At 48.8% G+C, this 13,797-nt stretch overlaps 1 protein-coding gene across 5 annotated transcripts in view; it reads left to right on the top strand.

Annotated features, from left to right (window-relative positions):
• Positions 1 to 13,797, top strand: part of LOC112561923 — a 44,012-nt gene that overhangs the window by 6,955 nt on the left and 23,260 nt on the right. Inside the window, exon 1 of one of the 5 annotated variants that reach the window (XM_025234781.1) lies at positions 3,839 to 4,915. The exons of 2 other annotated variants lie outside the window; for them this stretch is intronic. In XM_025234781.1, coding sequence (XP_025090566.1) covers positions 4,868 to 4,915 — 48 coding nt within the window. In that variant the 5' untranslated portion in view covers positions 3,839 to 4,867. Of the gene's footprint in view, positions 1 to 3,838; positions 4,916 to 7,588; positions 9,050 to 11,787; positions 12,941 to 13,797 lie in introns of those variants that run through there. 2 more of the 5 variants (XM_025234779.1, XM_025234780.1) reach the window with 2 other exon arrangements.

Here is a 13,797-nt window from a genome sequence, read left to right as displayed (position 1 = left end):
ATTAATAACACTCACTTGCCGCTGTGAGGAGGCGGAAAACAGCATCCTTTATTTGTCCGCATAGACTGCTCGGAGCCTGCTCCATGGATGTTCAGGGAGGGGCCGTCGCACGCAACAGGCTTTTTCCTACAGCGACTGTTGATGACATTCCCACACACACACACAAACACACAAACAAACACACACACACAAACAAACACACGCACAAACACACACACAGACACACATACGCACACTCCGCCTCTCTACCTTCTTCCTTCCCTAGGTTTGGTTTCCTTTTGTCACCACGAAGACGACGACAGCGGTTGCGACATAGATGGCGATGGTGATGGTGTATGTGTGTGTTGGCAAGTCCACCAACGACGGATATGAGGCTTCGGTAAATAATCAGGTTTTGGTCCGAAGTAGTTTACATGGTTGGTTGGCTTGTGCTTCCACTTCGAGTTGTTTTCGAGGTTGGGGGGAGATGGGGGAGAGAGGAATCGGGAGTAGCCAGGGAAAAACCCAGACGGCGAACAAGTGCGACATACAGACAATAGTCCGAGATGAGTTTTGAACCCAGGGCCTCTCTACCATTGTGACAAGCGAGAGTTTTAACCTTTCACTACCGGTGACCTCGCCTGCAGTCTAGACTGTAGAGAGTTCACTTGCTGGAGGTGAGAAACACTCCCACAGAAACTCCCGGAGTATTTCAAGGAGGAAATGTTTTGGGACTGGGGCATATGCTTGAGAGACTTTCTGGTATTTGCACGTTTTCACAAAAATACCAGAGGGTCTAGGGATCAGTTTGCTGCTAGGATTTTATAAGCAAACAAGCTTTTTTTTTTTTGGTTTTTGGTCAATGGGAGGACTCAGCGAAGAGGCCTCTGAGACTGCATTTTTGCTTCTAGCAATAAAGTTTGTTTTCAGTAAAACTGCATTGGGGGGTGGAGGAGTCAAGAAGCCTATCGCCAAGCCGATGTTGTTGACTAAAGAGAGACAAAGGTGTGATGAGGCACTGAATGTAGGAGCTGTTGAGTGCAGCCATCTCTTCACCTCAGGAGGGCGTGTCGCTTGTTCAGGGGGTCAAAAGGTCAGTGTGGTCCGTGCGACACAGCACGCTCGGTTTGCTGTACATGTTGACATCCTCCACCTGTAGATGCTGACACCTGCCTAACCTCTGTGACGTCAGCTTGGTCGAGGTCGTGGACTACAAGGTTGTGTCTGAGGCTTTTGTATCGCTCTCCTCCCCCTCCATCTCTCTCTCTTATATATGTATGCAATATAACACAAGGTAAAGGTTGTTCGGGGCGATGGAGAGTGAGATGTTAGAGATCTCACTTTTCTTTGGGTCAGCTTTACGTGAGGGTGGTTCCCACCTCCCCCCTCACTGCCTTATCTTTCCCCTTGATTATGCTATATGTATAGATGGTTTTTGAGGCCGGATTTAAGGCTTCAAATATAGACAGCTCAAAGAGAGAAGGGAAGAGAATTCCAGACATTGAGGCTTTAGAAGTAAAGGGAGTGTCTTCTGAATTTCTCCCGTCTGCTCCCTTGCACCGAGAGAAGGACGACGCCAGCAGACCGACTCAGGTGGTCAGGGTTGATGCCAATGAAGCTGGCAGAAGAGGGTAGTTGCATGGTCTCACGCACCTGCTAGAATGTCTAGGTCATGCAGGGTTAGATACCCCATCATAATGCTGGTACCTGACACAAATGGCTACAACATTTAATTGGTTACATACACAATTCAACTCTATAACATAGAATTCATTCTAGATATACAATTCTATTCTAGAATTAGAGAATTCATTCAAACTATAGAATCCTATATTCATAAAATTAATTCCATGGTCCAGTGCCTCGCGATCTCCCCACGTCACAGAAAAATTGATGAGCCCGTCTTCCTCCATCGATGTTCAGCGCGACACCGCGCTCTCTGTGTGCAGTGTTTACCTCAGGGGTGAGCCCTGGGGCAGAGGGGTCATCATCGGGTGGAGAGGAGAGAGGAGCATGCATCAAGGACAGTAGTTGGATGCTAGGACACGGAGGGCACTGCCCACTACAAACACCATCCACACAAACACACTAACACACCCAGACATAACCTACACAAGTACACACACACGCAGACACAATCATGATATAAATACTCAAGTACGGACAGACGCGATACAGATATAGATACACAAACACGCACAGCTATAAATACACACAGAGATGCGGATGCACACAGAGCCACGCATGGTATGCACACACACGCACGCACACACGGACGGACTAGCGCCGAGGAGAGGCGCGCCCACCAATCCGTGCCGCGCGGGGCTTTCCGCCTGCAAGGAATGAATCAGAGGAAACTTCCGAATGCCAGGGAGGGGGTGGGATGGGTGGCTGGCTACTGATCGTTAGAGGTTGGGGTGGGGGTGTGAACGGCTGTGAGCACACTCGCCTACACACAATGACATGCCTCGAATTCCAGTCCCCCCATCCCACCTTTTATTTCTTCTTCTTCCTGGCGCTGGCGCCATTTGTCTTAAATATAACTGTATGACTGAATGGCTACCCCTCCACCCGTCACACACGATCCACCCTATACGTGTGCCAACGAGATATACTCGCTTGCTTGGTGCACCTGTGTAAAAATGACATCAGCAGGGTATCTGGCTTTGCCAGGTGTGTACACCTGGGTGAAAGGTAAGTTTTAATCTCCCCTCCCCCCCCCTGTGCCCCTCCCTCTCTCTATCAACATACCTGAGCAGCTTTGTCCTGACATTCCTCACGGCAGCTGTGTGTGATAGCAGTTGGCCCCCTAACGGAGATTTTGTCAGTGAATGGGCGTAAACAATGTCTTTGCTCTCTCCATTCACAACCTCTTTTCTACCTGTGCGAGTTGTCGAGAAGTTCGCTCTCCACTCAGGTGAGCGCAGTAATGGAGTCGGCCTATTGCCAGGTGCGTGTGCTGCGCTCATCCCTGCTCAAGGAAGGAGGTTGCTGGGTGCATGTGCTTCTGGCAGTTGAGTTACAGCATACACATACAAGAAAAAGTTGCCTGGCTAAATCAGGGTAGGAGATTCACACGGAGGTAGCAGCGCCCAGGAACGAGTACCTCCTTTGTCTTGGATGCCTTTTGTGGCCGAGACACTTTCCGTGACGACCTCGGTGAGCTAACGACTGTTCCGCTTCGCCAACCTGATGTTTGGACCGTTCTGTGACTGACCTCAGCCCTCCACCAACAACAACCAGCCCTCCCCATCCCTCCTTCTCCTCTTCCTCCCTACTTCGTGACCTCAGCAGACGGGGTCACCAACGCGAGACTGGCTGGCGGTGGCAAACGACACACGCGAGGGCTAATCACTGATGACGTCGCCTTCTGAAGGCCGCTCGGTGGATGACGTCATGTGACCCGTGCAACTCCCGACCTCCACCACCTCCACCACCATCACTCCTTCCCTCCTGCAGTTCGTCGCAGTGTGAGGCTGCATTTGCCCGGTGCGTGCAGTGGGCGGCAAACCTGTTGTGTACGGGACATAAACATGTTGGGTGCAGCCACCTAAACAAACCTCAACAATCTCGGTGACCTGACAAAACTTGTTATGTCCGAAACATGGGAAACCCGTCGCACTCGGCAACCTAGCGAACCCATTGTGTACAGTGCGTTGGTGAGCCTGCTTTCTGCCCGGCGAGGAATATTCCGGCCTGTGGTGTAGTGTTGTGTTTGTGGTGTACATATACAACTCTCTTACCCAGCAGGATTTGTTTTCTTTTGGTTTTTTTTTTCTTCTCTCCCCACCACCAAACGCATGTCTACCACCGTTTGACATCTGCAACTGCTGCGCCGTTTCAACAAAGTCATTTCTTGAGAATTCTTCGAGGACAAGTGTCGATGTCTGGACAGGGAGCAGTGTAGCGTCCATGTGTGGAGGAGAATACATACACCTGGAAGGTTTACCTGTGATCCACCCGGCACACCTTTCATGTCCAGACGTTAGTTCCCGGCTTTCAGGACCCCGCTATGTGCATTGAGGAGGGACGTGTGTTACGTGAGCTGCAACTGGTGACGTCAGCTGCGCACAGCGGCGACGAGAAGCTGATGAGGATGGCGGCGGTGCTCGTCCTCGTCGGCCGACGGTGACGATCGGTTCGAGAACGAGGCAAGGTCAGGGTACCTTCGTGTGTTTGGAGGTTCTGCAGGAGAACGCCGGGCTTAATATTAGCCTCAGCAATTCCTTCCTTCCTGTGCGTGGGCGAGCGATGTGCAACTTCCGCCGAAAGATAACTCGTGTAGCGGGGAAGCCAAAATACCGTCCCCCCTTCTCTTTTTCTTTTTCTTTCTCTCACGAAACGTTAGCTGTGTCACTGTGTCAGCTGGCGGTCGTCTGCCCCCTTGTGACACGTCGCATAATTAGCCTCAATTAATAGGAGTTATCTTTCTATTCTCTCCCCTGTCCCCTGAACACCCCGTTGATTGGCGTGTGACGTCACTGCCCGAGGAACGCGACAACAAAATTGCAGGACCGGGCGACACGGTAGACGGTTGGAGGCAACAGTGAGAAAACTCCATTGTGTGGATCGTTGCTGTTTGTCTTTGCTGGCCTCGTCGAGTGACATGTTGGCGGCGGTCCAGTGGACTGGAATCCTCCTCCACCGACACTGAGCCACCCCGCCCTGACGTAGATATTGTGGAGGAGGAGGAGGAGGCATGTCCCACTTCATGTCACTGGCACTCGCTGTCAGTCGCTGCTGTCATCAGGGAGCAAGCTTGTAGTCCTGCAAGTGTTTGTCGTCGGTTGGTCTTCCATCGAAATTCCCGTCCATGAGCGGAGTGACTTCATTTTTAATGTGTGGCTTGCGAGTGGTGCTTCGAGTGCTGGGCGTGCAGTAGACTGTCATGACCCACACGGCCCGGGGACTGCAGGCTAACAAACTGCCTGGCCACGTAAGTCTCACGTAGTTTTAACCCCGGTCTGTCTTACTCTTTATTTTTCTGTGCATATTTCTGTTATATTTTTCGTTTGTTGTTAAATCATTGACACTCGAGAGAGAGAGATGTTTTGAGAGATTTTAGAGACAGCAGTGGACAGAAAACTCGTTTACACTCCCTAAAACTGTTCGGTATGCGCGCGCGAGAGAGAAAGAATGAGTCACATGGTAGTCGCTGCAGAAACAGGGTGTGTAACACGGCGTACATCTCCCTCCCTCACTTCTAAACAAACATGCAGGCAGCTCACCACACCCCTCTACCTTCCGGCAACCTACACTGGGTGGCACAGGGGGAGTCAAATGTTACACAACTCAGACACTTTCAAGGTAGAGGCAGGAAATGTACAGTCTATAGATGTGTGTACATAAAGATGACCTTATGACCTCAGGTCAGCGTGTGAGGTCAGTTATATATAAAATGTCTGCACAAGGAGAATACAGGTGACAGGGCGGCAAGTACTGTCAGTGTGTCCTGTAATGTTTTGATTAAAGGAAATAGATTGTGGAGAGCATTGTCAGCTCCTGACCACGTGACGACAGTGTCACAAATGGTGATCTACGTCATGTCACAAGTGTGGAATGGTGACAGTGTGTCGTCAAAGGTTGACAATGGTGATGACGTCGGACACTGTGATAATCCCGAGTGAGGCAGACGAGAGGATGTGGAGGTGCGCCACACGTGTACAATGTGTACAAAAACGAGTTACTCTGTTGTACAAGATCGTGCAATGTAGTTGTACAACTACGTGGTCAGCTGCACAACTACGTGCTGTTCAACTACGTGGTCAGCTGTTGAACTGCGTGTTGTTTAGCTACGTGGCCAGTTGTACAACTACGTGGTCAGCTGTACCACGCCCACGTATACAAGAGATGCGCTACATGCAAAGAAAGACCAGTCTGTGTGCACCAGAGTGCATTCACTGACCCCAGGAGTTCACACCACGTGTTCACTTTAAAAGTATAAACATCTGACGGCAAGTGCTCTCGCTCTGTACGACTATACAGTGGAAATGTTCACTTCTGGATACATTACAGAAAACCTTGTGTGTTCACTTGCTTTCCAAGCACATTGCACAATGGCCTCCACCAACTATTGTTACTTAATCTAACGGACATTTTTTTTTTAAACCCCGCTGCTTGCCTCGCCAGACGCCACACACCTGACACCTGCCACCATTTTCTTCAGCCGTTAAGGTCACTGTCTCTGTCTCTTTGTCTTAGTCAGTGTGTGCGTGCATGTGGGTCTGCACGAGGTGTCGCCGTGCATCTGTGTGTGTGTGTAATCCGTGTGGTGGCTGCGAGTTGTCTGCTCCGCGCCCAGCCTGTCCTCTGGCCCCTGTGTTAAAGGCCTACTACAGCGCATCCTCCTGTCACCGACATCACCAACACTTGTTTCCAACTTCTGAGCCAATAACCGCCGCGGGTGGTCGAGATGCTGGCCTGCAATATTGGTCATAAAGAGGATTAAAAACCTCTGAATGCAGAAATGTGTATGGACACTCTTTAAGAGTCGAAATCTGTGACCTTTAGTTAATTGTTTACATCCATTCATTATGTGACCCTATGTGTTACTTCTTTCTGTGTCTGGTCCGCATCTTGATAAACAGGAGAGAGAAGGGGACTGGCGAAATCATTTAAGTGGCAAATATTATCAACCCAACCGTTTGACAAACAGTTTGCTTTCTAGTGTGCCTTGAACGGTAAAAGCAATTCGCGTCGCCCTTTGACCTTTCACAAGCCCAGTGATTACCGAGCGAGCGGCCCTCGCGAGGTTTGCATGGCGATGAATACGCGGTGTGTACTGTGGTGTACACGAGTCGTGTACACAGCGCTGGGTGTGAGTTTTGCACACCCGCAACCACTCCGACATCCAGCAACCACAGCAAAGACAGTTGCCACACGAGACAAACATTATTTTGTTGATGTGACGTGACTGCAGGAGACGTCACTTGGCAGTTCCCGTCACTGACATGTCTGCCTGGTGGGCCACACCACTTGTCGTTAACATCTTGCTGCTGAAATATTTTGTCTTGATTGTAATAACATTTCCTAATAAGGTAGGCTGTAGCCCTGTAATGCTCCTTCATCTTGTGTTACTACACGTCACAGACGTAATGGAGTGTTTCCCGGAGGTCACACGTGTCATGAAGAATTTCCCTTTACTGTCAGAGGTCACACATATCATGAAGAGTTTCCGGCAGAGTCAGACGAACGGACATTAGGGGTGGGAGTGGAGGGAGATGGCTGATGATGGGGGATTTCCTACGAGTTATATATATCTGGAAGTGATGTTGACGAGGCTGATGGTGTTGATGTGTTCCACTCCACATTTATGTTGATGCTGGCCTGTCGAGCTTCTGTTGCAAATTGGGTGGTCACGGGTGGAAATTATTTCTCTCATTCTCTTTCTGTTTCTCTTTAAGTTTTCTTTTCGCGACTTTCACTCTCATATACAGTGTACCTCTTTTTTTTTTTTCTTCTTCTTCTTCTTCTTTATTCGTTTCCCGCTGCCGCCATCCCTTTTTCATCTCTTTCTCTCTTCTGTTTCTGTCAAAAGATCACACTTCTTCCTTGCTTTCATCTCCTTCACACGTTTTTCCCGGTCTGCAACTCTGTATCTCTCTCTCGCATTCCACACGCTGGCAGGTTTACAGACAAGCGCGCGCACAGGCGGCTTCTGTTCCGGCGGAACTTCCTGCAGCCTGTCACGTGATTAGAGGGCCGTCCAGCCACACAGACACCATCATCTTTACACAAAATGAGCGCCAAATCTCAGGCCTTTGCCTCCGGCCGTCCACCCAGCACAGTTCGATGCATCTTCTAACAGCTGCGCGACGTGATCCTCACGTATGAATATCTGAACATCTGAACGAGTCACGTCATCGCTTTTCATCGCTGCTGCTTGCATGCTGGACACGTGGCGGACATTCACTCTGCCCGACCGGCGATACTTGGCGAGAGCTGCATGAAGCTGCGCAGAACTGTCGTGCGGTCGTAACGTTTCAGAAGTGACGTGAGGCATCTTCAAGCGAGAGACGTCACCTGCCTCCCTATCTCACGCATCGCGAGGTCAGAGGCCACAAGGACTTGGCGTAACGCCGCGTGCTTCACTTCTTTGTACGTCTGATGACGAGGGCTGTGTGATGTTTCACATGTCCACCCATTGACGCCTGGAGTCCATCTTCCAACAAATCGACTTCTGGTGGAGGATAACTCTTGCTCAGGCGGGTACCTGTTGACAGCAGGATCCATCACTTCTTCTTGATGCGGACAAAAAAAATCTCGCGCCACCCGCAAAAAACGTTGAAACGGGTGTCTCGGCTTCCGAGATATCTGTGATGACCTGATTTCACGAGACCTAGATTATCGCGATACAAACTTGTGGTGACATTTTACGATACCTACCTGTGATGGCCGGTCATCCTCGATACAAAACGTTTGCAGTCTAACAACTTGGTCTCAGGCTTCTCCCGTAACGGGGGTTTATCTTCCTCCGTGTCCAACTGACCCGTCTCCGGGCAGATCCTACAGTACTTGGCGTCCCGTTGCACCATGTCATGGGGTCACATCCGCTTGTCACGTCCACTTGCAATCGTCGTGGGTGTGTGAACAACAAGGCGTGACCGTTGGTGCTCGAGGCCTGTACGAGGGCGGCGCCAGTCTGCTATAAAATTCCTGCCTTTTCCTTTTTGCAGTCCTTCACAAGGGTCAGGCGCCCAGTGTCCATGTTGCATCCACTTCTCGCGGACTGCGACGGAGCGAGGCGCATTCTCATCTTGTGCAAGGTGTGATGACGTGGACCATCGCAGTTTCTCGGTGACATCATGTTTGTGTACCCGACACGGTTATACGTTCGGTGACCTGTGAATCTAGTCTGTTGATGGAAGCAGATTGTGACAACTAACCTTCGGATGCTATCACGATGTCCAGTCGACCGTGACGACCTGTTCATCGTTCATTGTCGCTATGTCTTGGTGTAGTTCCTGACACTGGCCACATGAATCCTGTCCGAAATGCCTTGCGGACCTTGTCCTGGTCGAAGACTAGAGCTGAGCTGGGCTCACGAGAACAACTGGTTGTCGAGTACAAGGTAGGAAACTCTGACGATGTACAAGTTGATGTCAATGGAGCTGTGTACAAGTCCCTGCGAATGTTGTTGACACTATGCATGGCCGAGAGTGGATGTTGGCGATGACTGATTGTGAATATTGGCGTGATGACAGAACGGGGGTCATGCAAACATGTGGCTGATGGCGAATGATGGTTGTGGGTAAAACCGATAGCGAATGTCGGCGATAGGTCTTGGTAGGTGTTGGTGATTACTGAGAGTTTGCTGTCTGAGACTGAAGGGGTCGGTGCTAAACAGTCAGAGGTCAGGTGGACAGCGACTTGATCATGTGACCGTCCGATACTGTACAGCAGTTACATGAGGCTGAACGTTTGATGTACCGTGAGAGAAAAAAAAAGCACGTTTCGAGCTGTTGCGTAAGGTCAGAATGAGGCTCGACAATCGCATCCGACTTCGTAGTGCAGGTCAACGTAACCATGGCAACGCCGGCGTACCGTCTCAACAGGTCTCAGGCTACCTGATTGTTGGGAGGGATCATTAATTCCTGTATCTTGCTGACTTGTCTCGTAGCCCTGCACCATTGTTTTCGTGGCCTGTGCCTACATCCGGGCCTTGTTGACCTTTAACGCCCGCATTCATGGATGGGGAGATACTGTCGTGCAGGAAGAGGTCTGTGAGAGAGAGAAAGAAAAAGGAGGGAAGGACAGATGGAGGGAGAGAGAGTGAAGGAGAGACAGAACAACAGAGGAAGTCAGGGGGAGATACTGTAAATATTTTAAAATCTTTTATTTTGAAAAAAAATATGATGGGTACTTGTGTTGTCAAGTTTATCGGATAATCATGTTAGGAGATGTGTAGCTGCTGGTTTGTTGTTTGTTTGTTTGTTTTTGTAGTGTTTTTTTTTTTCTTTTTGGCATAAGTGGTGGCCTACAGACAAGCAAGGTGGCTCTCTTCACTCGTGCCTTAACAGCTCCGTATAAACCAGGGTGGGGAACTTCGGGTCCGCAATATCACTGTCAGTGCAACCGCGGATTCAGTTAATCTATAAGTTATTTTTAAAAGCAATATAAATGTATACTGAGTAAATAGTAATAATGTAGATTTTGAGGGTCAAGGAGGTAGTCCAACGGGATGGACAGGACACATGACGAGATAGAATTTAGAGCATGTGACCTTCCCCCGAGGTGAGACCACTTCCGATTTGATGTCGGTTGTTGATGCGTGTAGCATTCTTCGACCACGTCTGCTCACACTATTGAAAAAAAAAAAAGAGATCGTCAAAATTGCTGTATATCAAGTGTTCATAGACAGAAGACAACAGGGCCGATAAACGTTGCCAAACTATTCACACAATACAAACTACAGTTTGACCAGACACCACAAGCTGATTTTTAAGTAAATAATTTTGTACGATCCGCGAATGATGTTATAAATATCATAATGGCCCTTGGAGGATGAAAGGTTCCCCAAACACAAACTAAGGGACTTCACTCCGCACGTAACTACGCGATTGTCGGTGCACAACGCGACTCGCCTGACCTTCGGGTCTCAGCCATGGTAGTGCAGTACACAGGGTTTCTTCCCTTTGACAAGTATGTCTGTATTAAATTTGACTCGGAGACAGCATCATCACGTGGTGTGCCAGTCACATCACCCACATACTGTCGACACTACCGACATATTATATATTACCTATATATTAGGTATGTATTTTCACTTCAGGAAACACTCCACTTCTGTTGTAAGCATCTGTGAGTGAGACTGACCAGCTGACTGCAGGGTAGGTTAGGATGCCAGCACCTACTGTACTCGACTTTTACTTGAGTTCCCTAAGGCCCCTGGACGTGACCCAGGGTTTCCAACACCTCACAGACATGATCGGTCATTGCAAAGGACCTGGGTAACCCCCCGACAATGCTCCCAGACACCGGGTGCCACCACCCTTGTGTACCTTGATTTCTAGTTTAGTCCTGTGACATACGTCACTGAGCACCCAGCAGTGGGGAAACCACTCGCTTGTCACCAGTGAGAGGCCCTGAGTTGAGATCTCGTCTCTGGACACTCTGTGACATCTATTTGCAGGGCTGGTTTCTGGTTTCCTCTCCTCCTTCCTCTTCCGTCACAGAGCGAAATCACCTCTAGGTGGAAGCACTTGCCCACTAAACTAACCAACCAATCAGCACACTGACATACTTAACTCCTTCTTCTTCCCTCTTCTGCACACACATACACAGAACGGTCATTTTGCTAGCATGAACAGCTCCAGCTGGTGGCAACCTACAGCTCCCTACACAGCCTGCAGCTCCCTACACACAACCTACAGCTCCCTACACAGAACATATAGCTCCCTACACACAACCTACAGCTCCCTACACAGAACATATAGCTCCCTATACACAACCTACAGCTTCCTACACACAACCTACAGCTGCCTACACAACCTATAGCTCCAACCCTATGCTTCTCCCTCCGGACCAAACTGAAGCATGACGAGGTGCAGCACCCGTAACGATGCGCCAACCTGCGGCTGCTGCTGATAAAAGCACTTCCGGTAACAACAACACTGTCGGTTGGTCGCGCGACACGGAGCATTCGGCAAGTCCGTCCCTAGCGGAAGTCCAGTGTCAGCTGATAGAGAGGAGGTTCGCGCAGTTCTCTCACTTCCGGTCGGAAGTCGCTGCGGCCTCCTGCCACGTCGAGCGTTTGTGGTGCGTGTACAGACGCATGCGGGTGCTCCTTGCCTTGTGGAGCTTAGAAATTGAAAGAAAATCTCGAAACTGTTGTTTCCTTACCACGTGACTATGTGATCAAAGTAAAGAGGGTTTTCTTAATATCTGTGAGGGACTAGCAGCGTGGAACTCATCCGGCGCTCAGCAGCCCCTATTTTGGACGAGGGCACTTTGACCCTGGCGTGATGAAAGATGTGAATACTCCTGATGCTCACAGTTTTGTTTTCATTTATTAGCAAAGTCGCAAGGTTTACGAAGCGGCGCCATTTTAGGATCTATAATTAGAAATACCTATAACGAGAAACTTATTTTTTTCAAAATCAGAATCAAAGTTAGAATCAGGAGATTGGCGTCAATATATAAGTGTTTTGAACTCTGAAGTGTCACTGCATCTAGTAAACAGGTGACGTCACCACCACCTCATCTCCTGTCATGGAGACGCACAGCAAAGGGCCGGTAGATGACATTGTGCGACCATTCACCTCCGGTGACTTGGAGTACGGTGAATGACGTTCGCGGAACTGAACGGTTTCACTTTCAGCGCAGGAAAGAGGGATGAGGCGGTTGTTGGAAGTAGATAGCAGTGGCGTCACCGTCCACTACTATATCAGTGACAGGCCAAGAAACTGTCAAAGGTTCTGTCAACATCGGCATTTGGCACATCAGGACCAGCAACTGACAAAAGACTGTTGTGAAGCTTTCGTCACATCGGGCTGATGAGACATGTCAACGAGGGTTGTAACTCCTCGGTACAGAAGGGAAAGAGATCCACTGGAGGAGACATTTTGTGAGGATCTTTAATCAGCAGGACCTGCACATTGGGATAATCTTTAATTGGTAGAATTTGACTGAGGGCATTTTGTGAAGGAACTTCAGTCACCAGAATCAGACGAAATCGTTTTGTGGGATCTCTGATCCCTGCGTCTGAGGAAGCCCGTGTGTGTTATCGTCGCATTCGTTATCCGTCACCTCGAACAGCACAAGATTCTGTGAGTTTTTCCCGGTGAAGAAGGGACTGGCATAAACAACATTTTACCTGTGCTATACACACCTTTGATGTGGTTACCGTGGTAACAGTATATCGTCCTCTCGATTATTCATTTGGTCGTCATCTGTGTGACATCACACCATGCAGACGTTTTCGTACCGGAGTGAGTCTGTCCGTCACCCAGCACTGCGCAAGGTGCGTGCGTGAGTGTGTGTGTGTGCGTGTATATACATATCGGAAACTGACGAATGCATGTATCTGTGCTCGTGACGGTTGAGTACACGTATATGTGATGTTATTATTTATATATATGTGTGTGTGATTGGGGATGGTACGCTTGCTACTGTGTGTGTGTCAAAGTTCCATGTTTTGGATGAATCATCTCTAGTAACAAAGCTTTTGTGTCTGACGTCAGATCCGGCTTTATTTGCGATTACTTACTAGATATAGACTGTGGACAGAGGTAGGTCTCTCACAGTGACTGACTGTCACAACTACTGACTTTATTTTTTCCGGTCGTGATACATGTAGTACGAGGCTTTACATGGGGAGTGGGAGGTACATGTTACAGGGATGGGATGGATGGACGGCGTGTCTAGGCGAGGTCGGAATCACAATTAGTGTAATTAACGGTTTGGTACAGAAAGATTTACTGGGATACAGTTTACACTGTGTCAATGTACGACTGTCACTGGAGTACGTATGATGGCTGACAGTGTGTCCTGGCAGGTGAGGTCGTCATTGGATACACAGGGTATGCAGTGAGTCATTGAGGTACCATTTCCTTTGTGATGCGGAAATTATTTACATGTTCGGTAAATTATTTTATTACTAGGTTTTCATGGTGCCAACACTACCGTCCATTTTAGAAAAATAATCGTATCAAAATATTTGTCACATAGGGAATCGACAGAAGGTTGTGGTTTTTTTCCCCAATAGAAGTTGAGACAAGATAGTTTATTTCCAAGGCTAAACAAATGTGTATATCACACATACAGACACACTCCAATATATATATATGCAAACAAACAATGAAAAAATAAAAGCAGAAA

Source organism: Pomacea canaliculata, linkage group LG4, assembly GCF_003073045.1.
Source record: "Pomacea canaliculata isolate SZHN2017 linkage group LG4, ASM307304v1, whole genome shotgun sequence".
Taxonomy (NCBI): domain Eukaryota; kingdom Metazoa; phylum Mollusca; class Gastropoda; order Architaenioglossa; family Ampullariidae; genus Pomacea; species Pomacea canaliculata.
Note: the sequence above shows the minus strand (reverse complement) of the source record. Positions and strands in the feature narration are given on the sequence as shown.